Source organism: Idiotropiscis lumnitzeri, chromosome 9 (assembly GCF_059441095.1).
Source record: "Idiotropiscis lumnitzeri isolate Australia: NSW breed Sydney's pygmy pipehorse chromosome 9, RoL_Ilum_1.0, whole genome shotgun sequence".
Lineage (NCBI taxonomy): Eukaryota > Metazoa > Chordata > Actinopteri > Syngnathiformes > Syngnathidae > Idiotropiscis > Idiotropiscis lumnitzeri.
The window spans coordinates 17,123,646-17,150,536 of NC_142399.1; the positions used below are offsets into that span (position 1 = coordinate 17,123,646).

The 26,891-nt window shown below is 43.1% G+C and overlaps 2 protein-coding genes across 4 annotated transcripts in view; one reads left to right on the top strand and one right to left on the bottom strand.

Moving 5' to 3' along the window:
- Positions 1 to 12,494, top strand: part of LOC148330561 (stromal membrane-associated protein 1-like) — a 60,427-nt gene extending 47,933 nt beyond the window's left edge. For all 3 annotated transcript variants that reach the window (XM_088304545.1, XM_088304546.1, XM_088304547.1), the window contains exons 8-10: positions 9,699 to 9,888; positions 10,997 to 11,157; positions 11,798 to 12,494. In XM_088304545.1, coding sequence (XP_088160671.1) covers positions 9,699 to 9,888; positions 10,997 to 11,157; positions 11,798 to 11,923 — 477 coding nt within the window. In that variant the 3' untranslated portion in view covers positions 11,924 to 12,494. The remainder of the gene's footprint in view (positions 1 to 9,698; positions 9,889 to 10,996; positions 11,158 to 11,797) is intronic.
- A 3,599-nt stretch (positions 12,495 to 16,093) lies between these two features.
- Positions 16,094 to 26,891, bottom strand: part of b3gat2 (beta-1,3-glucuronyltransferase 2 (glucuronosyltransferase S)) — a 49,619-nt gene continuing 38,821 nt past the window's right edge. The window contains exons 3-4 of the mRNA XM_088304548.1: positions 23,593 to 23,741; positions 16,094 to 17,996 (exon numbers count right to left, since the gene is read on the bottom strand). Of these exons, the coding sequence (XP_088160674.1) occupies positions 17,910 to 17,996; positions 23,593 to 23,741 (236 nt within the window). The 3' untranslated portion in view covers positions 16,094 to 17,909. The remainder of the gene's footprint in view (positions 17,997 to 23,592; positions 23,742 to 26,891) is intronic.

Below are 26,891 nucleotides of genomic sequence, written 5' to 3' on the forward strand. Positions count from 1 at the left end.
GAGGATTTGTGTTTCTTCTCTCTCTCGCTCTCCCTTGCGAACATATTTCCTGCATGTCTTATGTGTGTTTAAGCCTTATCCTAATTTTAAATGCGTTTGTCCATTGCTTCATTTTCTACAGCTTATCCTGTTCAAGTTCACGGGTGAGCTTCCGCCGTCTCGACTGAGTTTGTGGGGTGGCTTGAGTACACCTGATTGGTCGCCAAGTCTATTACTGGGCAACCAAACCAAATCTTTTGATGCTTACATTTCACCTATGGCCAAATTTAAGTCTTGAATTTACCTAATATGTTGATGCCTGTTTTCCCACCTCTCCCTGCTACACAGCTGATTCAAATGGTCAGGTTTGTTATCACGCTTCTTGAGAGCTTGCTGATGAGCTTATCATTTGAATCAGTTGTGTTACAGTGCGGAGAGATGGACAACAGGCAGGGCATGCGTGCGTCAAACAGTTGGATGAAAACAGTACCCAGTAAATCTGTTCATTAAAAAAAAGGGCTGTCAAAGTTAAAGCATTAACTATGGAGATTAATCAAACATTTTTTTTTATTTTATTGAGTTCATATTGATTCCAAGCTTTGTAAAAAAAAATTGTAAATGAAAAATGTGATTAATCACGCACAATTGGGTAAATTTTGTAACTAATTAGTTAAAAAATTTAAATCGCTTGACAGCTCAAATTAAAATATATGGATAGGGAGGGCATGGAGTTGATCTCGATTATCGGGGCCAATATTTGGCATTTTGCCGATTATCGGTATCTGCCTTTTTTTTTTACATTCAAGGCTAATAAATTAAAAGCTGGTTTATTTTGGCTCGCTGCAGCACACTTCGCTCTCTTGCTCTTTGACATTCTGGTGGCCCGGCCTCCAGAAGCTGATTGGCCCACCCACAGCACCATCTGCGTAAGTTGGCAGTAAGCTGTTACCGTGAGTCACACGCACAACAGGAGCGGTCCCGCGAACAAAGGAAGGTAAAGCAACAGACTTTGCCGAAATTTGGATAAGTCAATCTACCACAGCAAGTTGTCTATTTTCTAAGATCTAAAAAAAGCTTTAACATGTTGTTAGTCACTTTTAGTTTAATAAATATGTACTTAAAGTAAAGTATTTAAACTTCGTCTAGTTTTGGAGTTTTTTATTTTTCAAAATTTTGACACCATCTCGTCCCCTTTTTTTTCTAGAAATGAATATCGGCTTCAAGTATCAGGTATCGGCCTCCATGACCACTTATCGGTATCAGTATCGGCCCTGAAAAAAAGCAGATCGGTCTATTACTACTCGAAGTGTAAAAATTCAACTTCAATGGACATATGAATGGCATGCCATATGAATGACGTGCATTTCCATATATCCTACAAAATACTGGCAAAACGATTTATTGCAACTCTCTGATTTTTAAATCAGTACATAAACGTTTTGTTTCATGCTGCGTGTGAATAAATGCTGGCAAATGGCAAAAATACAAAATAAATCAAATTTGCCCCCAAAATATAAATCAATCACTAAATAAAATACCCGAACCGCAAACCCGGAACTTGTTCTAGAGGGTTTGTTTTCCTGTATCGCCATTCTTGACTTTATTATATATAGACCACAAGCACGCTCAAAAATACGCTCCAAGCACACACTGGTTCACTCCAACAGTTTGGAAACGCAGAGCGTTGTTGAAATAATAATAATAATAATATTGCCTTTATTAGTCCCACAATGGGGAAATTCGAGATTTGAACCCAGGCCTCCTGGGGAGACTGGGTCCTGAACACGGCGCCTTAGACCACTCGGCCATCCTGGCAGCCAAAATCTGCCATTTGATGACCAAAACGATCTTGGCACTCAAATTATAGACACGGTGCACCAGCCTCTCAGGCAGTTCAGATGGAACCAGTTCAAGCACAAGCTGCTGATTGGTTTAGAAGAAAGGATGCGCTTGGAAATGAATGAGAGGGCAGCGCGCTCAGCCTCTCCGAACTCACACACTCTCAGTGTCGTGAATAAGCGCCCGAGCGAATTTCCGAACGCGCCCCACATCTTTTTTTTATTGTAGCAACCTGTGTGTTCTTTGATGGACTCATGTAGTGTGCGGCCGCCTTTAAGAGGGAAGTGGATGTATTGAAAGACGGGGCTTGGGCTTGTGCAGTTGAGATTTTGCCGCATCGCTTTAAGGAAACACCTCCATCTGTCGGCTGGTCAGATGACCCGTTTGCAACCACACCACTTTGCTTCCACAGATGCAATCACACCACTAAAAACCTCCTCTGAACAATTGACATTTTTTGAGCAGAAGTTGTTGTCTTGAAACGAGAAATTACACTGAATACTTTCTTACTCCTACTGACAGTTTCAGTTTGGTTTCATTTCACATTTTTGAGTTGTGGATTGAGAATGAATTATTTACAGAAATGATTGCTGAAAGCAACAGAGCATAAAATCATCAAAATGTCAAACAATTACTTCTAAACAAGGCAATCTGTGATGGATTCAGCCATTAATATTACATTTCTACTGCTGTTAAAAATGTCCTTGGCAAGGCTACACTAATTAAAACCATGAAAGCGTAACAGCCACTTTGTAACTGTAATAAATCGTAAGTGGTGCATTTCTCCTGGAAGTGTCATTGTTTTCTCTTGCAGATAAATGACATACATGAATCCATTAAAAAAAAAATTAGGCTTGATCTTACAAAGTAAATGTAAAGACAGACTAGACTGTTAAGTATTTTGCGAGTGAAGTGAACTGTCAGGTTTCGGTCGCCGGTCGGCGAGGAGGAGGTGGACCCAGAGGTGCGAGGAAGCAGGGAAAAGGGTAAACTAAAGGGAATTTATTAAATTAATCAATGAGGACAAATAACATGGCGTGGACAAACAAACGTGGCAGGGTGCAAAATGACTATGACGAACTAAACTTGACTAAACAGAACAAAAACCGAGGAACGAAGACAGTGACAAAAACTAGGGACAAGAGCGGGAGCAAGAGCGGGAGCAAGAGCGGGAGCGAAGCGAGAACATGAGCGTGAACGAGATCAGGGAGCGGTCGTGACAGTCCAAATGAAGCAGCAGGGGTAATGTTCCGACAATGAGTTGTTGGGATGAGGTGTTTATATAGTCCAGTCATTAGGAGTGCGGATGGGCATCAGGTGTGTGAGCTGACGGGGAACAGGTGCGTGGCTGGTGAGGGCGAGGTGCTGAGGGGAAACGCCCCTACTCAGCAGATCAAAACAATAACAAGTGCACATGGCTGGGAGGTGAAGAAAACAATAACAAAACCGCATGAACATGAAAACAATAACAAAACCCCAGTCATATCCGACGCGGATCATGACAGTACCCCCCCCTCAAGGGACGGATTCCAGACGTCCCAAAAAAAACAAACACGGAGAAAAAAAAAAAACACAAAAAAGGAACCCCAAAATTGTCCAAGAACGAGGGTGGGCGGAAGGGGTCGGGAGGTGGGACCAAGGTCCGCGAACGAGACCGGTCTGGCGGATGTCCAGGGGGCCAGACCAGCGAGTCCCGACGGGGCCATTCGGGCGGACGTCCGGGAGGCCCGATCAATAAGTCCACCCGTGGCCATTCAGGTGGACGTCCGGGCGCACCCGAGACAGGAACGTGGAGCGGCGGCTGGTCCTCGAGCCCCGCCGAGACAGGAACGTGGAGCGGCGGCTGGTCCTCGAGCCCCGCCGAGACAGGAACGTGGAGCGGCGGCTGGTCCTCGAGCCCCGCCGAGACAGGAACGTGGAGCGGCGGCTGGTCCTCGAGCCCCGCCGAGACAGGAACGTGGAGCGGCGGTGGACCGTCGGACGCCGCCGAGGCCGTGACGAGAAGCGACGGCGCATCGTCGAAGGCCGCCGAGGCAGAGTCGAGAGGCGGCGGCGTGTCGTCGTCCACCGCCGAGGCAGGAGCCAGGAGCGACCGTGGGTCGTCGAGCGCTGCCGGGGCAGGCCCTTGCGACGGGCGCAGGACAGGCGCCGTCGGATCCTTGACCGGAAGCGGACGCGGGACAGGCTCCGCCGGAACGTGAGCTTGGGGCGGACGCACAATGTGCTCCGCCTGAACGTGAACCTGGGACGGACGCACAACGTGCTCCGCCTGAACGTGAACCTGGGACGGACGCACAACGTGCTCCGCCTGAACGTGAACCTGGGACGGACGCACAACGTGCTCCGCCTGAACGTGAACCTGGGACGGACGCACAACGTGCTCCGCCTGAACGTGAACCTGGGACGGACGCACAACGTGCTCCGCCGGGACATGGACTTGGGGCGGACGCGGAACGTGCTCCGCCGCAACATGGACTTGGGGCGAACGCACGACGCGCACCGCCGGAACATAAACTTGGGGCGGACGCCGGACGGGCTCCGCTGAAACGTGAGCTTGGGACGGACGCACAATGTGCTCCGCCTGAACGTGAACTTGGGACGGACGCACGACGTGCTCCGCCGGAACGTGAACCTGGGGCGGACGCAGGGTCTGCTCCGCCTGAACGTGGACTTGGGGCGGACGCAGGGTCTGCTCCGCCAGAACGTGGACTTGGGGCGGACGCGGGACATGCGCCGCCGGAACAGGGACTTGAAGCGCCGGAACGGGGCTCAGCAGCTGGCGAGGAGCCGGAACGGGGCTCAGCAGCTGGCGAGGAGCCGGGACGGGGCTCAGCAGCTGGCGGGGAGCCGGGACGGGGCTCAGCAGCTGGCGGGGAGCCGGGACGGGGCTCAGCAGCTGGCGGGGAGCCGGGACGGGGCTCAGCAGCTGGCGGGGAGCCGGGACGGGGCTCAGCAGCTGGCGGGGAGCCGGGACGGGGCTCAGCAGCTGGCGGGGAGGCGGCGTGGGTGGCAGCAGCTGACGTGGAGGCGGCGTGGGTTGCTGCAGCTGACGTGGAGGCGGCATGGTCTGTGCCGCTGACGGGGAGGCTGCGGCGGGCCGGGCGCAGCAGGCGGGCCGGGCGCAGCCGAGACGGGGGAACTGATCCCTATCAGCCTGCCGCCATAGGGAGTCAGGGGAACGGGAAACATGAGGGACCGTGACTACTGGTGCTGGTGAACGTGAGCTATGAAACGCGAGGGGAACGTGACTATGAGCGGAAACAGACTGTGGACGTGGTGAACGACGTGGCCGTGATCTACGTGATTTGGGACGAGGTGAACGACGCGAGGTAACGTGGGAGGTGGTCTCAAAACGGTCAAAAGAAAAAGGTGACGGAAATTGTTCGGGGGGAGGAAAGTGACGGATCCTAACGGAATCTGTGTCATGCTGGGCATACAACTGGTCATAAATGTATTCAAAGTCATCCTCGTGATCTGAGTCTACTATAATGTGAGGTGGTGTAATTGCATTGCGCTCAAAATCTTCTTGGTAATCTGAATCTATAATAAAATGGGGAGGTATGACAGGTGGGTAATCCTTAACATTATCATGAAACGCAGGGGAGAAAACCGGTGGGGAACGAAAAATAGAACCTACGTGAAGGACGCGGGATTGGTCGGCAGGCTGAGGGGGGTAGTCCGAGCAGCGACGACGATGACGTCGCCGAGAGCTTCCCGCTGGGTCCGTGGTTGGTCGGAACATTCTGTCAGGTTTCGGTCGCCGGTCGGCGAGGAGGAGGTGGACCCAGAGGTGCGAGGAAGCAGGGAAAAGGGTAAACTAAAGGGAATTTATTAAATTAATCAATGAGGACAAATAACATGGCGTGGACAAACAAACGTGGCAGGGTGCAAAATGACTATGACGAACTAAACTTGACTAAACAGAACAAAAACCGAGGAACGAAGACAGTGACAAAAACTAGGGACAAGAGCGGGAGCAAGAGCGGGAGCAAGAGCGGGAGCAAGAGCGGGAGCAAGAGCGGGAGCAAGAGCGGGAGCAAGAGCGGGAGCAAGAGCGGGAGCAAGAGCGGGAGCAAGAGCGGGAGCAAGAGCGGGAGCGAAGCGAGAACATGAGCGTGAACGAGATCAGGGAGCGGTCGTGACAGTCCAAATGAAGCAGCAGTGGTAATGTTCCGACAATGAGTTGTTGGGATGAGGTGTTTATATAGTCCAGTCATTAGGAGTGCGGATGGGCATCAGGTGTGTGAGCTGACGGGGAACAGGTGCGTGGCTGGTGAGGGCGAGGTGCTGAGGGGAAACGCCCCTACTCAGCAGATCAAAACAATAACAAGTGCACATGGCCGGGAGGTGAAGAAAACAATAACAAAACCGCATGAACATGAAAACAATAACAAAACCCCAGTCATATCCGACGCGGATCATGACATGAACAAGAGGTAAATTGCTGGTTGACCTATGCAGGTGCTTTATTTCAGGACTAAACAGGATTAAAATTGTGTAGAAAAATGGAGAAGACTGGGGTGAGCAAGGGATTAGGAAAAAGCGTCACATGCAATTAATTAGTGAAGAGGCATTGTTGAGTGTAGAAATGGAATGGTGCAGACAAGTGATGGAATGAACTGGTGACAAGTGATTGATTTTTTTTCACCCCCTTTTCTGTCCTTTTTTTTTTGGTGTACTCGTTCGTCTCTTTGTTCGGGTTTCTTTCGTTTTTACACATGCGCACAAACATTCTTCCTGCAGCTTTAAAGACACAGATGGTCTAACAGAGGGGAGTACATGGGTGTTTCAAGCAGTGATGGAAAACCATAGAGGAAAAAGCTTGGTGTGTGTTTGTGTGTGTACGTGCATCTGCGCATGAGTGTGAATAGCGACAGCGAGGACAATGCTGCGAGAGATGCTAATTCACCGTACAGCACAGCATTGGTTGAAAAGAATGGACCCTTGTTGGTGAGGCTTTCTATTACGCAGTGTGCTGCTAGGAGCCCCCAACATATCACACGCTATGTGTTTGTGTGTTTGGGACTGTTAAGTCAGGGTGAATTTTGCTTCTCGTCCACTGATGGACATATATGGTCTTGATTCATAAATGTGTTTAAAAATAATTTCATTTTTAACCTGACTAGCCCCGTTCAGTTTGTTCCAGTTCAATTGGGGAATGGTGAGATTTCTCGTTTGGCCCAACAGTTATCCTAAAGGACAAATATCATGGCGGTTTTGACTGTCTCGTGAAAATATATGTTTGGTCTCCCCGCTCCATATTATGTGCAATCAATCAGAACGTGGCTTTTGTTACTGCAGTAGTTACTTTTGTGACGAGTTACTTATCAAGGTCGGAGGTAGAATGAGGTAAGGCGGGCTTCGACTTGCAAAACATACGGTAGGTGCTTATCCTTGGATTATTGACTTGGTGTAGTTTTATCTCGGTGCTTGGGTTTCTTCTCGGATTAAAAAAAACAAGCATGTTTTGTTAATTGAAGTCTCTAAATTGCTCATTGATGTGAATAGTTGTTTGTTTATGCGCTCCTTTCAAAATTTATTGGAGCAGTCATGCCGATTATTTTAATTATTTTTGGCTCTTTTTAATGAAACATTTTGGTTTTATGTCAAACGAATGAGCCAAGGTCAACATTTTTATTTGTATGTATTTACATCTGCATCTGATACACAATATTGATGATTAGATTAAAATGGCAATATTCGCAATTAAACGCCAAATTAGTTGATGAGCAAGAGGCGTTGGGACAGACACTAGAGATGAAAGAAAATGACTTGCGACTGAGAATTTTACAAATCATCATTGACATCGTCCAACTTTTGTATTCTTTTCTCTTGTCTTTGCAGGTTTTCACCATCGCCCCTTTCAGTTGTTTGTTTTAGTAAACTGCATGCCCGATTGGGTTTACGTCTGAACATTGACTTAGTAAAAAAAAACTGAAAAAAAATCTTTCTTCTCCGAGCATGAGCATGTTCTCATGTCTAATTGTGTTGCTGATGACTGGTTTGCGTCTTCTGGTGTAGTCGATTGATTTTGTTCCTGAACTGTACTTTGTGATAGCTTCACTCACACGTTCTCAAGGTTTTTGTTGACGTCACAAACAGTATCTTTCTTTATAGCGCTCAAAATCTTTCTGTTGGCAGCTTCAGTTGTTTCCCTCGCTTTCGGTTGGATGCAGCTCTCCCATGATCCCCAACATATAAACGGTAGAAAATGACAATGAATGAACATGTTATGACCAAATAAATGTTGATGATTTAGTTTTAGACTTCCCAATGATCGCTTGAACAGCGATTGAAAGTCAGTGACTGCATAATATTGGCCCTGGTTGAAAATGAAAAGGAAGACACGGCGGAAGGGAAGAAGACATTTTGAAGTTTTGACTGGACTCTTTGTTGGTACTAAATGTCTGGAATAGGGAAATGTTCTCTCACAAAGGTCATATTTAGCATTATGATGTACAAAACTAAACTTATGTCAGATATAATATTACTAACTTTACGACTTTAGGCTTTAGAAAACATTTTGAGAGAACTGCGGGTCAGGTCTATCAGCCGGAGCATTTAATCTTGACTTTGCATATTAGTTTGGCTTCCAGGCTAGCAAATCTCACATTTTTTTTCTCGCCAAAATCCTAATTAACTGTTATAATCCGAGCTACGCACGGCAAACAGTTCGTTGCCATATCTTAATGCAAACTTAATTAAACTTGTCATTCCTCCAAGCAGTTTTTTTTTTTTTTATTGCTGAACGTGTTCCATCATATATCCAAAGATGGCGACATCACAGAATTTCAGAGCACTATGAGTCACATGTCACGGCCTCCATTCGGAAAATATTTCCAGGAAAGACTGAAGCTTACTGTCTGTCTGTCGCCGTATTTGGCGTCTGTGAAATGTGTTTTTCTGATGTGTGAATTATCTTTGGAACAAATTGGCTTTGCGCTATGGTTGAGTCATGTTCACATTGATCAGTTCAGGATTGATTCCTCTTCCTTTACTTCTCAATATAGGTGCGAGGATGCTGCGTATGTGCTGCGTCTATTAATAGCATCACGCTTTGGCGGATACCTGACGTTTCTTCTTTTTAAAGAATTACGTCTGTGTTTGTAGCGATTCCTATCCACCTTTTAACATATTTTGTTTAAACACTGTCCCACCTTCTGCTTCAAATGAATGTTTTTCTCCACCCTTCTCAACCTCTGTGCTTTATTTTTTCCTCATCTCTCTCACCATTACGCTACTTGTCCCTCCCCATCATCCTCCCCCCTCCTCTGCCTTCTTTTATGTTTTGGGTGCTTCCTCCTCCATCACTCCCACTTCTCCTTCGCTCAAATAAGTTCTGCCCCCTTTCCAAATGTGCTTTCTCCTTTTTACCCAGCTCCCTTCAACTCTTGGTTTTCCCGTCTTCCCCTTTTCTAGTCAAAAAGAGTCCGCTGAGTGAGGCAGATGAGTGCAGCACTGCCTGCTAAGTAGTCGAGCGCAACATACTTTCAAAGTGGTGTGTGTGCGTGAATGTGTGTGTGTGTGTGTGGGAGAGTGTTTCTCAGTGGTCACTATTTCTCTCACCCTCCTCTTATCGTATCCATGAAGTAGCTTCTACTTCCCTTTTTTCACACACACGCACACACACACCTGTATTGAGAGTGCACCATATCTGTATTGTTGGCAGCAGTCTAATTCACGTCATTTTTAGACAGAATGTCTCATGTTTTCTCGATTTTAAATGTAGCGCTCAATCTGTTCCTTCAATCCAAATTTCTTTTTATTTGCGCCAAATTTAGAGGCAGCAATTAGCATGCTAAGCTAAGGCACATTGGTTTATAAATTGACAAGCCATTTTTTGACAGAGAAATTCTGTCCATTTCTCTTCACCCCAACAGTCTGGTTCCAGGAGAGCACCTCAGGCATCAGATCCCTCCACCTCTTCATCTTCCTCCTCTCCCGCCACCTGTACCACCACAAGGGCAAAGGAGAAAAAGCTCTTATCTAAGGACTCCATCCTGTCTCTGTACGCCACCAGCTCTGTGGGCAGTCAGCCACACAGCCAGCAACAGCCTGCTACTGGGCAAGGTAATATGCAGAACACATGCACACGCGCAAACACACCCACTACTCCTATCAAAACATTAGATTTGCAATTTTATGCCTGGAGAAAGTCAAAATCAAATTCAGGAACTTTACTGAGATCTGTTAGACCACACAGACAAATGTTGGATAAATGACAAACATTTTTCCCACTCTGGTTGTCATCCATAAAGACACTTTCAGAGGTTCATCTTCATCATCGACTGTGTTAAGTTGAGCCGCGAGCCATGAACAATGATTACCAACTAATCAGCTGTTAACTTCCACCACAGCTGATAATGATATTTGACCTTTGTCTGCCTGTCCCCATGAGAAATTGACCACATTTCTTTATCTGGTGCCAAGCCCACACGGAGCGTCACCTGCCTGTCAGACCTCAACTGGAATCTTTCATCACGCTGCTGTTTGCTGACTGCTGCTTGCCAATGCTAGCTATTCCTCCACACAAAATGCTGAGTCCAATATCAACATTTTAACTACACCCCTGAGTTATCGTTTAGCGTCCCTGGCTCCCTTACGTTACTTTTTTTTTATGTACAGTGTAAGATGTCTGCAGTATTAATTGTTTAGGTAGGGTGTATCAGAATCAGAGTTACATTGTTTGGGTCATGCACACACACACACACACAAACACACACACAAATCAAAATAACAGATGAGAATGAACAAAAATGGTCAGTGTGATGAAAAGCAGTCAGGTCCATTTTTTGATGTCCACCTTAAAGAGAGAAGTGAAAACCGACTCGCTCTCCTCTCCTCATTTTATTATTTGAAAGAAACTGTAGCGTTGTTTGTCAACTTGTGCATACGCCGGTGCACATGCTTGAGTGTTCAAGTGTCAAGTGTGAAGCCACTGTTACATCCGTCCATTGAGAGGAGCAGGCAGTAGCTTGACACTACATTTACATGAGCATATTGATTATAATGCTCTGTGACTGCACTGATCTATCTAGAGGATTAGTAAAGGGAATAAGGAGGAAGGCCATCCAGTTCCGTTTCTTGTCTGCCTGGAATCTAAATTAATGCTGATGGCGATCTAAGTTAAAATGGGCTAATTTTCCAAATCACTGGACTCTTGTGTGTTGTGCTATAGGAATACACCTGGGCCAGCCTCAAATAACACAGCAGGGCTTCAACAGCGCCATGATGGGAGGAGGGGCCATGATGTCAGGCATGTCTCTTCCGAACGGCAGCTATATGGACATGCAGCAGAACATGCACGGCGTTCAGCAAGGACAGTGGAGTGTGGGTCAGGTAATACAGGATTAATAAATAAAAATAAAAATAATAAATAAATATATATATATGTGAGTATATAGTACAGAGGGGGAGATGTATCTGGACTGTTTGAAAATGCTGTTTATATGGAGCAACATTGTCTGATTCGAGTTGCGTGCAGGCCTTGAACACTAGCATTAGAACTTCAATCCGCGTGTGTCTTTGTTATTGTCATTGAGTGTGATAGAGTGGGAGCCAAGGTACAGTGACTGAAAGCCAGTGCTCATTTCAGACGCTTTGGCTCTTAGTGTGTGTGTGTGTGTGTTTGTGTGTGTGTGCGTGCACATGCGCGTGCGTACGCTTGTGTGCACATGCGTGCATGCACACATACCTGCACAAAGCTCTCAGATGACCAGATAAGAGAGTGCTGCAGCACCAAGGCACATTCATAATAGATAAGACAAAATGGAAGACCGAGGGCAAGCAGAGCGAAGCAGATGAGGTGCTGAATAGAGGAGCTTGAGGGGAAGTGTCAGGAGGTGACTTGGAGAGTGGTGGGGAGGACAGTAATCAAGTAGAAAAGTGTGGTAAAGTGTCTTTTTCCTTACTTTTTCTGGACCAATGTTTTTAGTTCTACGTATAATAATACTCTTGTCTCTTTTCTTTCCTCCCCCAGTTATCCCAGCATATGTCAGGCATGGCCACGAATGGAGGCGTACCACCATCAGGCTCCCCAGCAGCCAGTGTGTCCACGTTGCCGACAGCTTCTGGACAGACTCTCAGCACTCAGCTGTGGAAGTGACGAGCGAGCAAGCCAGAAAATTAGCAGTGCGGCCTGTGGCACCTACTTAACAACCTTCCTCCATACCACCCCCAAGATTTCCTGTACAAAGCCACGACAATAGTGGGGGCGACTTTCAACCGTTATGTTCTGTCGTAAATGGATTTCATTTGGATTTCCTGTTGGTGTTGTGTGAAGAATAGGTACAGTTATAGCACAACTAACTATAGAGAACACTGCTGGACAGACACTACAGTAATGTTATAGTTGTATAGTATTATTATAAAAGTGGATGGATAGTTAATAGTCATTGAGTACGTACATTAGATATGGTTCCCTTGTGGTGGTTGGTCTCCTCTCTCTGCTGTGTATCTTATACGCTTCCCACGCCTGCCCTCACCTTCTTTAAAACCAGCAGAGCCTCGTGGGCAGGTAATAGTCTGACCAGTCTTTTATTTGTGTGATAATGATGTGTGAACCCCAGAGCCATAGCCGGTGGTCAGGTCAGTGAGTCATCTCCCAGACACTTGTTGCATAATAATTTGATCATCTGCAGTGAAAAGGATGCGCAAAACATGGTCACTACAGGAATTTTCTTGTCCTTTTTCTTTTTAAATAAACCAAGAATTACAGTGGAATCTCCAAATTCTACTATTCTTAAAGCCACACTTTTTTGAAAACATCAACCTCTCCAAAAAAAAAAAAAAAAAATCCTCACAAGTCACACCAAAATGTCAAGGTCATATCATATGAGATGACAAACGAAACTGCGATAGGCCTCGCAGGAGTTAATCTCAGTGAGCATCGAAAGGATTTTGTCATCCCATCACTGGTGCCCTTAACGTGATGGCAAAGAGAAGAAGAAAGTGAGACTATAGATTTGGAAATGGGCATGTTTCTGAAAACCAGAACACACATCTTTGTTGTGACGACTCATTACAATGCTTTTCGGAATACACAGAAAAATTGAGCTGTGTTGACTGCACAGTAATTAAAAGCATTTCCTTTGGTCTCTTCTGCCAATCAATCAGTCATTCAGGACACACATCTTTGTTTCTAAACATATGATGGCGACAAAGACAATAAATCGAAATACAAAAAGGTTTTTGCAACATACACTTTAAAGTGGTGTATGTGTAGATTTTATGCATTGTCCTTCCTTGCCTCTCCACGATCATTACTGTGTTGTAAATACACATTTTATTATTAATATACTATATATATATATATAATTTTTAATATCATTTAGGTTTTATCAAGCTGGCCATTTTTAGCATGGAACTGATTCATTCATTTTCCATTACTTCCTATGTATGCTCAAATTGGCAACCATCATCCTGGAACGTATTGTTCCCACCTTAGAGGTTCCACTGTACATCGAGAAGGGTGTCTCCTTTTTAGCCGGTGTCTAAATCCCATCTTGAGAACCAGTTGTGCAATGTGAACTCATTCAAAACTGGATCTGTTTGTAAATTCAGTTGGTGAATCTGTTTAGTTAACTCCTCAAATGTTAACAATATTGTCAATGTATAGACATTTTTGTTGTTGTTTTATGATCTTGTCGTTTTGGAAATGCTGATACAACTACCATAGTTGCTTCGCCATTTCTAAAATTCATTTACAATATGAAAATATTGTTCATTATTGTTCCTATGAATTATATGTTTCTGTCAATTAAAATATATCAAGGATCCACCCTGAGTAATTATGAGACATTATATTTTGTTTGACGTTATTTAGAGTGGTAAACCAAAGACCAATCCCTGCCAGTCTCAGACCGGCACCGCCAGTTGTAATAGTTTTCCGCTATGATTTACATTTTATGTTTCAACTGTACTGCTCCTTTACCAAAGGTTTGCATGTACTAATCCGGGCGCAAACGTGCCTCACACTAACAGATGTGGAAGCTGATCCACTAAAACTGGCATGTGGTGAGGTTCATAACTAGCGAGACTCTGATTGTGGAGGATTATATATCAAAATATGAATCCAAAAGAGAAGATTAACCAGTATTTCAATTTTTTTCTACAAAGAAAATGATAGCAATAAAATCAAAAGAATATTTAATACAAGGACAAGTATTGGAGTGAGAAAGAAAATAACTAAAATAAAGCACTGCACAGAAAACTAAAATGTCAACCAACCAGGCGCACCCAAAATTCCGTCTGTCAAACACACTAAATTCCCACGCTGGTAATTTGGTTTGTTTTATGAGGACTATATACAAATAAATTAATTTAGCATAACCACTGTGTTTTATCAAACCCAAGGGAAATGCTACGACTGATTTTTGCATCTTTTAAAAGATCGCAGTGCGTAACCATGAGGCACAAGAAAAATCTGAATCAGTAGAGAGAATTGATCTTTTCCACTTTAATAAAAAATAAAATGCCACAACCCCAAATGATCTATTCAGTTATCCTGTTTTAGAGCTTCTGAAGAATCTAAGGGATCACGTGTGGCCAGTCACAAGAAGGAGTCATGCTGCTCACCAATAACAAGACTCTTGTCAATATATGTTTGCTTACATCTTGGTCATTTTTAAAGCACTGTCAACAAGTGTCTGGCTTCTCCCAAGCTGTTTTTCTGGTGTGCTGTCTCAAAGTTTAAACACATTGTTACACAGGATCGGCACGGACATCAAATTACGACACAGACAGGATGGTTTAAATCAAACAAAAACATTCCCTCAAATTATTGGAGGGGTCAATTTCTTTTCTGTAACTCATTAATATGTTTTTCTAACACTTCCAATTCCGTCATTTCAAAGTTTATTTTGCACTTGTGTGCGCTCATATTTGACATGGTAAAACCCAAAGTGCAAAGGCCTCTTTGAAATACAACGGTGTCCACCACTTGCAGTCTTGTTGCCACGCTCAATCTTTCAGAATGAGTCAATAAACAATCTAGTGCCTGCAATTTGGGGTTGTAGAAAAAGAACGCAATCTTAAAAGGTCACGAATGCAGTCTGTTAGCGTGAACACGCAATTTTGCGCCCGCTATTTGGGATCTTAGTAAATCAGTCGTTTATAGTGTACAACTATCCACTGTTGGGTTGTCTTAAGCTAAGGTCTGCTTGGCGTTTTATGCAGCCATGTTGCATGTTTCCTTTCGGAAGCAAAAAAAAAAAGCCAGGTCCAGCTACTGGGCTCCGAGCCAGTAAAGTCATTCCTTTTGTCTGGAGGCCTCTCTTGCATTCCTGAAGGCAAATTAAACCACTGCAGAATCACTGCGCTTCATCTTGGTACACTTTAAATACCGCAGAGCGAGCGCTGTATCTCAGTGTATTGTGTTTTTTTTCTCAAGATAGTCGTCAGGGAACAGATAAGTGAAATGCGTATTTACTTTCTCCTCACACCCGTAACAATTTAATTCCCCCCCCCCCGTAGTTGAGTCTTAACCCTGTGTTCGGCCCTCCTTTTTTTATTTTGTTGGTTGTTGAGTGCAGGTACAAAAAAAGCACAATTAGTGTGACGGAAATAGACCTGGATGACCAATCAGATGATGGCGACCTGTATGAAACTGCCGGATTGGTCCCATCGTTGCTGATGAGTTCATGAAAAAGAGTAAAAGCAACAGTACAAATGCACAGACCACCAAAAAATAAAATTCACTGCCACACCAATGCAGAGAATCACATTCACTTGCAACAGGGTCCCTCTGCTGCGCAATAAATATTCACTCTTACGCATTAGATAGACTGTATGTGGTTAGTGTGGATGACACAACACATGACATGTCCTCCAGGTTTGTTTACATGTGTGTTTATGTTTACTGGTGCCTAATTCAAAACATGTCTCTGTGCATAAATACCATCAATTTATCTGTGGTGATTGTTATCCAAAGAATATATTTCCGCTGTGTAAGTACTGTTTTGTTGTTTGGGAATTCCATTCCATTTGAATTGATTTCAGCATCTACCAGCAGATCATTTGGAATAAAGGATGTTGAATCCTAGATGTAATTGGGTCCTCTTTTCTAAATACTGTTATTCAAGACTGTGGTGCTACATTTAGAGCACACACTGATGCCTACTAATTGCAGTACTCCATTAAGATGGGCTTTTTCTGTGTTTGGCCACTTTATTGGTTGTTGTCATAATTCTCATAACATGTTGCCTACAGTATGTTCTGTTTGGCTCATTTGGAGGAAAAGAACATTAATTGGTACAAATAAAAATGTAGGCATCACTAAATTGTTACCACATACACATTTTATTCATTCTGAATACTGTAAAGACATCACATAATCTGGAAGACGTATGAAAGCCAGGCCACTAAAATAATTGTTCTTTTCTGTGAGACCCTTTGAGTCAAATCAGTTTTGTGGACTATGAACTGAGCATTCTATTTTAGCATAAAGCTCCAAAACAATCAGTTTAGTTTGTTTTACATTCAGAAATAGAAATATAAAACATCACAGCTTCTGTATAATTAACTGTAACATGGTGGACATCAGCAGCCAACATGGCAATGTTCCATCTTATCAATGTTCATATGGTTTGCAAATTCATCTCTAAGGCTAGTCTTTGATAATTTACTGCCCTTCTGACTGCTTTGTCAAGCAGTCATGGTTGTGTATTCAATGTCCTCTTCAAAAGGGGCACCTCAAGGCTCCCTGCATGGGCCACTTTTTTTTGAACAATTTACAGAATTCCTACATCAAAACACCGTCATCCTTTGCTTTTGATGTTACTAAAACACATATACAGTTCTGTGAAAAAGTATTTGCACTCTTCTTTTTGACCACACCTACTTCCAAACCTGTTCAATCAAGAAATCACTGAAATAGAAACTGTCTTAAAAAAAAGAAGTTGGCCAAAATATATCAAAAAGCTGCAACAAAATGCTGTGGTCCAAAGTAGATCATCTGAGAAAGTGACATCTATTTAGCAATTTCTAAAGGTTTAGGGCTTAAGTGAACCACGGTGACCAACCATTATCCACAAATGGAGAAAACATGGAACAGAAGTTAACAGTTAGCCTACACAAATTACCCTAAGAGCACAGTGAGGGCTCGTTTTAGGAGGCCACAAAGGAACCCAGGACAGCATCTTTAGAGCTGCAGGCCTCCCTCATCTCAGTTAAGGTTAATGTTCATGCCTCAAGAATGACATCCGTGGACATAATGCCTACTGACCAAAAAGAAAGTAAAGGGTTGTTTCATGTTTGCACAAAAAAAAAAAGAAACGTAGACAAGGTTAGAAATAAGTCTTTTGGGGCAATATTCTATGACGTGGCGAGATGATAGTAAAAAATTTTGTAACACAGCATTTCAGAAAAAGGAGATATGAAAAGCACTGGTGATGAGGTGGGTCTGGGGCTGCTTTTCTCATTCAGAACCTGGACAACAAGCTGCGAAGGATGCAAAATGAATTCACCTCTCAAGCAGAAAATCTCGAGGGCGTGAGAGAACTGAAAGCGAATCCATGCATATCCCAAATTTTCATTGTTAACTCTGAGAAATGTTACAGTAGCCAAGTCAGACAGTCTTGCCAAGTACTTTTAAACAGACCACACATCTTGATAGATTAGTATTACGGCAGTATTAAACACCAACAGTAATGCTTAAAAAAATCACATTTGGACTTTAACACGATGCTGTTTTCATTTTCTTTTTAGATTGTTTACAACCAGGGATGGAAGAGAGTTTTCAGTGCCTTGTTTGGGGTCATTTGTGACGTCGTGGTTAACGTTGCCGCCGTTCCACTGCTGCTCTTTAATCGATCGGTGATCAGTCCGGCATCAATGTCAAATGGGATTAACTCCAGTCCCCCTGTCGGCCCTGGATTATTCTTCAGGTCTCGAAAATAGATGGAGGGACATTGTTCAGTGCTGTCCAGGTCTGGCTGTGTTCGTGATGACAGGTCTTGACTGATGCACTTCCTCCGTGGTAGATTATTCATTGAGGAGCGCGAGCTCTTTGCGACCAGCAAATTCCAGCTGTGATATGTTGAGAATCCACAAACTCTTTCTGTTTTCGAATGTACTTCTCATCATAAAGTAGCTCACACCTCGATGACCACCGTGTCCTTAGGATGCTTCGACTCATTTCCAATGTGTGGTTTCTCAGTGCGTGTATGCCAAACCAGCACCTGGGGGGAGGACCAAAAAAGCAATTGAATTAGTAAAACAAAACAAAAGACTGCATCCAATATATATCCACTTCTTTTTTTTCATAAAATGGAATAAGAAACAAATAAAATGAAAAAAAAAAAACTCATATCCACACCCGACTGTTGCCTACACCTGCAGTTTGACAGGCAAAAATCAGATGATCAATTATTTAGTTGGTGGATCGGAATTTGCCCATCAGTGATGTCTATACACAACGAGACGAAGCAAATAACACAAATGTTCACTAAATAAACAGACAAACGCGCCGAATAAATATAAGCACTGAATCAAAATTGTGTACAGACCCAGCCACTGATCACTGAAGTTTTAGCAATTTAATCAAACGAGACAATAAAATACAACTTTATTTATACCGTGCATTTCACAACAGCTGGAGCTGTAACAAACACTTTCCATATGGCCAAGTTGGATACAAGCTCCGGTCGTTTATGGCATTATTTGCATATTGCAAACGTCACTCAAATGAGAAAAAAAAAAAAAAAGAAAGAAAGAAACCACCCTTTAAAACCTGGAGACCTCATAGCTGCCTATGACCTTGACAGACAACCTATTAAATTGTTAGTTGGTGCAGAATCTGGAGGGTGAAGGTGTGAGGAAAGAGGGAGTCAGTCAAAGCACCCACTGCCCCTCTGAAATTTGGTTTCAAATAAATAAATAAATGAATAAAGTACGACTACCTCTATCTGTTTTCCTTTGAAATTTTATTTGGGCGACTGCTGCACTTCCATTGCATTTTGTTTGTTGCCGGTGTATGTGCCAGGAGGGATTCTACAATCTGACATCTCACTAAACGTCTCCAAGCAAAAACATCACACACCGCTGCAGCTTTTGCAGTTAGTGTCGTAGCAGATTGGTGTGAAAACACTGCCACGCATGCAAACATTCATACTTTCAGCAAGACTGCCAAATCATTTCATTAGTTTTCCTCTTCTTTTTTAATTTTTTTTTTTTTATTATTCTCTGCGTGAAGCTAATTATCTTATAATTCAGATGTGTGTGACATTTGTGGCCCCAAAGCTACATTTTGCTCTCTGAGATTCAAAGGGATCTGATTTAGAGCAGGCTGAAAATACCACAAGTGTGTGCATGTGGGCTTCTTCACTTGGAATATGTCACTTCCTGCCCACTGTGCCACTAATTGGTCCACTTTGCATACTTAACGAGACTAATGCGGCATCCACCAAGAACTATGCCAGAGCTGTGGGGACTGTGAGTGTGTGCGTCGCATGTGTGCGCGTGTGTGTGTGTGAGTGTCCCCTCCTGTACGAATCATGCACTAGGAGTGGCCTCTGTGTTGCCCTGGAAATATCTTGCTCCTTTTTTATTTCAATCACATTTGGCATGTCTGACTTTTTCTGTCATGGATCTTTGTGCTTTCTCTTTCTATTTTATTTTTTTACTCTTGCCTACTCTCTTCATCCCTGAGGTGACTACGACACAAAATAGCTTTACCTGGGCTTTTTATTTCCCCTTAACATACAGAGAGAGAGAGCGAGTGCGAGAGCGAGAGAGACTCCTCCTCCCCGTAGGATTTAAGAACGAACAGCATAACTACCAAAAGTAAAACTACGAATGCAATGTCATTTGTGATATCGCTTTCATTTTTAAAATGTGAGATTTTTTTTTACAGTCCACAATGTCATTGTAGTCAAAATGTAAATTATACCTGTTATTTTGATGTACTGAAAGAATATATTCTAGTTCAACAGATGCCTACAAATTTATATAAAAATATGAAACAAAGATTTATACAATACTCTGTCGAGACATGAGGGCAAAGAGGAATTCCATTCAGTTTTGGTGAGAGGGGCAGACACACAAATTCACCATTTTTTTTCTTTTTTTTTATGTTTAGCTTAGATTGACAACTGAACTTCATTTAATTACTTGGTCTTTTTTTTTTTTAACAAATACTTGACAGTGCACCATTTTTGTTCAGTATTTTTCGTGCTACTAAGCTTCTTCAAGTAAAACTAATAGCACTCTTGCGATAAAGCTCACAAACCACTGGATCAAAGAACATACAATCCATATGTAGAAGCACTCAAGAAAGCAAACCAGATCAGTCGGCTGCCTCAGACACATTAAGGCCACAATAATACAATCCAAACCCGAGTTATCAAAAACCTGAGCGTCAATGCTAATTAAATAAACCAAAGTGCCATCTTTCAGTCCTCTTTGAGGCGCGTCTACTTGTGACACTTTGGTCACCGATCCAGTTTCTGCACCGCTTATCCTGTTCAGGGTTGCGGCGAGCTTGGCATTATTCCAGCAAGCAGACTCTATAATGCAAGTTTCCCTTATTAGTGAGGCTCGAACATTCTTGCTTGACTGTCAGCCTGCCTTAAAAAAAACCAAAACGGAATTGGAAGATCTTGTAAAGCTCCAGGAATGCAGATCACCACTGCAGCTAAAAAAGATTCGCAGCCAACTTTGAGCAATGAAACTCGCCTTGGAGGATGGAAGCAAGCCATGATTGTTGCTTTCCCTTATAAAGGAGATCTTTCCAAGTGCAACAACTGGAAGGGGATTACATTACTATCGATTCCCCGCAAAGCTTTTATGTGTGCTACTACTCAACTGCAGTTTCGAAGCCGTTGATAAAAACAGATTCAACAACAAATACGCCGTCTTCCCCTGCCCAAATACACAGAATTAACGAAAATGAACACATGATGACATTTCATCCTTAATCTTGGAGAAAATTAAATAAATACAAAAAAACTCATGTTTCTTAGCAATATTCCATCCTTCTCCTCACAAGGGTCACGGGGGTGCTGGAGTCCATCCCAGCTATCTCCGGGCAGTAGGCAGGGGACACCCTGAACTGGTTGCCAGCCAATCGCAGGGCACATCCTCATATATATTTTTAAGTGAAAGAAATGACTGCCACAAACTGAGATACCAAGTCAAGCCTTTAATGTGCTGTAGAAAAGAGACGAATATCTGCATGCTTGCACTTGTTTTGCTTCTTAGATGCAACCAAATCAGAGAGGCATCTTCGTGTTCACACAGGCACTTGGTTTTTTTTTCTAAGCACATTCACCATTTAGCCTGTGATTACAGTTGCAACCCAATTATACCAGCTGAGATGTCGTAGAATATATATATATATATATATTTCTTTTGTGAAGTCCATTGCACCTAGTCTGCAGTTTACGAGTAACACGGCCCATTTGACAAGAACAACAAGGTATGTGTGACTCTGAAGACAACCCAAAGCTAATTAATGAACTGAGTGGTGTCATAGTGTGACTGGAACGAGCCTTTACTGAGTAACGATGTCACTTTGTGACATATCCTTTCATTCTCAAATGAATCCCATAACTTCAGCCCTGCCATTGAAATGACTGATGATGTCACAGCCTGTTAAAGGCCAGCATTCATATCAGCCCCATTAAAGGTAATGGGGCTGATAATCGTCGCGATAGTTTCAACACAGAGCTGTCAGCAGCAGCTGCAGCAGCAGTCGACTGTAAATGATGAGCCAGCAGGTTTGAATATTTATCCTCTTCCCTGCAGGAGACATTAACCAATAATCCTCCAGGGACATACTGCAGTGCCACACACACACACACACACACACTCACGATCACACTCTGTAAGGAGCAGTAGTTTCAATTGTGGACTTTTCATTGCCACATAAAATAAAGCTAATGTTGCATTTTTTTACACTGGACACAAGATGGATCGACCCTGAGGGTTAAAATATTTCGACATTCTTGAAAGCACCCATAAACAGTTTGATTCAATATTTATTGTGTGCCACAATGTGACGTCACTGGACACGGAAGCTTTGACCTTTGCTTCCCAGCTTTTCTATGGTTCATGCATACGTTAAGCCGACCGTATATGAATGCAAAACCAGATCACAAAGAATTCCATTACTATTGTGAGAATGGAGGAAATGTAAATTATGCAAATAGAATCTGGGACTGAGAGGCCAGCGTCTCCTGGTAGAAGATGTTATCATCACATGGTTACCAATGTAGTGAAATGAGAGAAGGCTGGCTGCTTTTGAACAGCTTCCAAAGACGTTTTTGAAGTTTTGTGTATTTGCGTTCTCATCCAAATTTATTCTTCAAAATTACTTTTTTCTGATAAATTCAGAACTTACTAAGCCATTACAGGATAACAAATAGGCTACTATTGATAAGAGAGAACAATGAAATGAAATAACTTGAAAGTGAAAACCTTTGTGCACAAGCAAACTAAAAATGGAGTCGTTGCAAGCTTGCAAGGATGTTGCATCTCAGCTGAATGTCGTCTTCCTTTCAGTAACAAATTCCAACACTGCTAAAACAACTGGGGTGAAAAACAAATAAATACAAGCAGTTTAGCCGGGAAACACTGGACTGTAATACTTTTAGTCGATGATTCCCTTGAAAGCGGCTAATAGAATCCATTTCTCAGCAGGTCTTTGAAGGCACCTCAGTGACGGTTGTCAAGAGGATGAGTGGCTTCATAAAACCAAGTGCCAAAAGGGGCTGCGGTGATTTAAGATGAGCGGCATCGATCTAAGCTGTCTAAGCACAGAACTACAATTGACTGCGTCACATAAAACCGTTTCTAGTCTATTCAAGCTATGTACATCTAAGTTTAGAGCAAGGCCACCGGCTTTAAGTATGACTCATGCTGTCAAAACAGCACTGGGTGAGAGAATTGCCTTTGCAAGTTAATGTAATTCTCTTTTGTCTCCCTCTCTTGGTCACAAACCTGAGGCATCGAAATGTTTTGTGTCTGATAGCTAGGTAGTTCTTTGTGTTATTGCTTGTGTATTCTGGCTTCCTCCAAAAAAGGTTGATGAAGTTGAGATAGAAATATAGATAGATAGATACATGTGCGCCGTAGTGGGTGTGAACGCAATGAAAAGGGCGTGATTCCTGTCATTCTCTTTAAACTCGATGTGCACCTGGTGCACAGTTGATTCCATGCAGGAGATCAAAGCACACGGAGGCTCGTGAAGTGGGCATTTGTAGACCTTCCAACCTGATTGTTCCTCTCAGTGTGACGCATAGAAACGAGGATACTTTTAGAAACATAATAAAGATGATAATAGTTATGCGCTCTAGGAACTGATTTCTACAGTGACTCAGAGGGTTTGATGTGCGCTGTTGTCATATTTATCAATGAAATATGATGACATCTACGAGACATATAAGTGGAGGACATAATGTCTGTCTCCTCCTTGAGCAAATGTTCCTAAATTTGCGTTACAACACATGCGCTACTATTTGCATCTGCTTCCAGCTGCTCTGAAGTATATTCAAATATATTCTACTTCCGACCATCAAACTTTCAGGTGCAATAGAAAATGCCCAGGCCCAGAATGGTGCATCATGGTCTCACGAATTACCAAACATGGTAAACTTGGCTTGCGAAATCAAAATGCACCGTTGGATGTCTACACAATATTACAAAATAAAATGTTAAGACACTGCACTTCATGATCAAGCTACATTTATAGATAGGGCATATGTGAGATCGCATTGTTGCATTGCTGAAAGTACTTCCATTCACTCTCCACCCAATCAGTGGTGCAGTCTCACTCACCCGAGTACAGTTGTTGGCCTTGGGCTCCAACTCCGTCACCTTGGTGATCTGCTCGAGGAAGTCGGACTCCTGCATTCCTGGCTGGGAGCCCCGCCTCTTGAACTGTGACCTTGGATTGGCTAGGATCACTTGGAGGTTCACAGCGAAACCTGTGGGAAAGGCGGAAGGGGAGAGAGGGAGACAAGGTGGAATAAGGACAGAGGGAGGCGTGAAGAGTTTTGCCAGTATGCATTAGAAGCCCATTATGAGGCTATTACAATCGCACCAGGTAATGATGATAGTGCGCATTTATGTATCTAATGACTATGATATGGCTGATAAGAAATTAATTTACCACAGGGGTATGCAATTCCTCTATAGTAATTGTGTTATGGAGATGGAATGGTTTGGAAAGCTTCAGAGGACTGATGACAATGTTGAGGTGAGATCTAATAGAGCTTTATAATGGACACTCCGGATGAAGATTTCATCAATCTGGTTATTAAAATGCAGATGTGGGAAGTACTAGTTATTTGACTTTTCAAATTACTTTTGATGCATAAAGTACTCAATTACAAAACAGCTCATATGAATGTTCAACAAAATGCGGTGAACAAGTTCATCTCCGTTGTTTGATGTATTAAACACTGTTGAAAATTAGGACAGTAGGAAATAGTAGGAAATAAATTAGTATTCTTGGGAGGCAAAAGGCCTATCGAAGGGCATTAAATTCCACATCATTCTGCCATTTCTTTATATATCAGTCAATCACATCATTGCGGCATCCGCGAACCAATCACACTGCGGACGTCACGGGACTGAATCCTGCATACATACATTTACACAGCAAAAGATTTATGCTGGGTTTACACCATATCCCTTACGAGTGTTTCTGGCGGCGCCAATGAATTGAAGTCAATGGATTTCATGCAGGTAGGTGCGGTTGCGTGCCGGGAGGTGCGAATGATGCGTTTGGGGCGATGGGACGCAGAGGGAAGCCCCAAAAATTTGCCTATTAACCTTTTAGGTGGGGTTAAAAAAAAAAAAGTATATTTCCTCCTGTGGCGTGTCATGACAGCCAATCAGCTGTCAGTGTCTTGTACACTTGGTGGGTTGTTTGAAAAGAGAAGAGAGAAAAATGGAGGCAAAAATTATTGTTGCCGTCTGTGGCCAGGAGCTCCGGGTACCTGCAATATTTTACTACTTTCCTTTTTTTTTCTTTGTATTTTTTTTTTTTTTTTAATAGCTGTGAAACTTGACCACAACGGCAAAATTGTTTATATTAGCTGTAGCATAGAGTCGGCCACTTGAATGCGATGTCTAAACCTTTTTTTTCTTTGAAGTCCCTCCCCCTGCGTTGTGAAAACCTCCGCGCTGAAACGCCAGCGAATTAAGTTAAGCGGAGCGCTCAAACGGATTTGGTGTGAACGTAGCAACATTCTATCCAAATGAACTCACATCTCACTTTGATGAAAAGGACATCATGAGACACGTGGACAGCAGCTGGACAGGTTGGATATCACAGATCCTATCAATCACCAGGAGTGCTTTTTATAACTATCATGATGGCAGATGGGGAGAACCCCAGAGGCGAGTTCTCCTCCTGGCTACTCATTGAAAGACTTGGAAGGTTACAAGTTTAGGTTACTACTTTGAGACAAGCATACTTCAACCGGGTTGCCACGGCGCCAGGGCTGAGCTGGCTGGCGGCTAGGAGCAGCGCGGGCGGGCCGCACGGCGACAGGCTTGTCTCAAAGATTAAAACCATGTAATTCTCAGTAAGTGCGGCCTGGCACAAATAGCCAAACAACCATACACACGGTCACACCTAGGGACAATCTTGAGTGTTCATTTAAGGTACCATGCATCTTTTTGGAATATGGGAGAAAACCGGAGTACCCAGAGAAAACCCATGGGCATGGTGAGGACATGCAAACTCTTCTCAGGAAGGCCGGAGCACGGGATCAAACCCTGTACCTCTGAAGTATAAGGCGGACGTGCTAAGTAGTCAACCATCATATATTATTATTCAAAAGCAAATTAAAATGTTCGTATTATAGACAAATCACAGACAGTTATAGTCAAATTTGGGTTTGAGAATGGTCGTCAATGAATACCGTTGTTCCCCTCAGCTTGGATGACGATACTCTCTCTGCCTCAGCCTGTAGTTGGTCTGCGTTTGCCAAGACTTTTATGAGCGTATTAAGTCATTTTTATTGACAGAAGCTCTTAAAATTCAAGACTTGCGCCTCTGGATATCTGACTGCCTCTAGTTGTTTTGAACATATAAAAATCCGTGATCGTCGGACCTCAATGAAAGCTGACTAATGCCGCTAATTGGCCCACAGCTCTGTGAGATCAACTTGTTTATTGCTTGTTTGCTGTTCGGGGAGTTGACACCACTCCAGAGAGTCCTCTTCGTGACTGTACATCTTCAAGCTTATCTTGCACTTAGGTACTGCTGCTGATTTTTATTTGCTCTAACTCTGTCCATTATATTTTTTAGCATTGACTCAGCTGCAGCGTGATGGAATACTGGCTAGCATGTCTGCCTCGCAGTTCTGTTCTCGGTTTGAATCCCGGCTCTGGCTTTCCTGAGTGGAAATCAAATGTCTTCCCTGCGCTTACAAAAATGAGTTAACAGAAGTCTCTCGATTACCCTTCAGTGTATGAGTGCAAGAAGTATTTTGTCTATATGGGCCCGCAGAGTGGCAAACGATCTGTATAAGGTGTAACCCGCCTCGTGTTCAACGGCATCTTTGATAGTTACCAGCTCTAATTAAAGCGAGAAAAATATTGGATGGCTGATTCAGTTGCTAAATAATTTGTTTCATGGTTTCTATACTTCTTCATACTGTAGGTTATTTCCTAAGTACAGTATGTGCAGATGTGAGTTCCAGAGTCTCTGTACGAAGGGGTAGCCCTGTCATTTCATCTTTCCAGTTTTGTTGTGTTTTGGCCACATCACTTGGCAACAATGCAACCATTTGTCGGCTAGTTTTCATCCATCCGTCTGTTCATCCATCCACTCCAATGTAACAAATCGCAAAAAGGACTGACTACAATCTAGTGCAGGGGTGGGCAGACTTTTTCATTCGTGGGCCACAATGGGTTCTAAAATTTGACAGAGCTGCACATGGATGGAGTGTTTTGGTAACCTCACTTCTTCGGAGAAAAAAAATACATATAGAATATAGAGAAAATATATGCTTTAATTTTAAATGAAAATGAACAAACGCATTACAACAAAATAGCTGTCTTAGATTGTGCCTCCTAGTGGGGACACAACAGAATTACAGGAAAAATAAAACATGAACAAG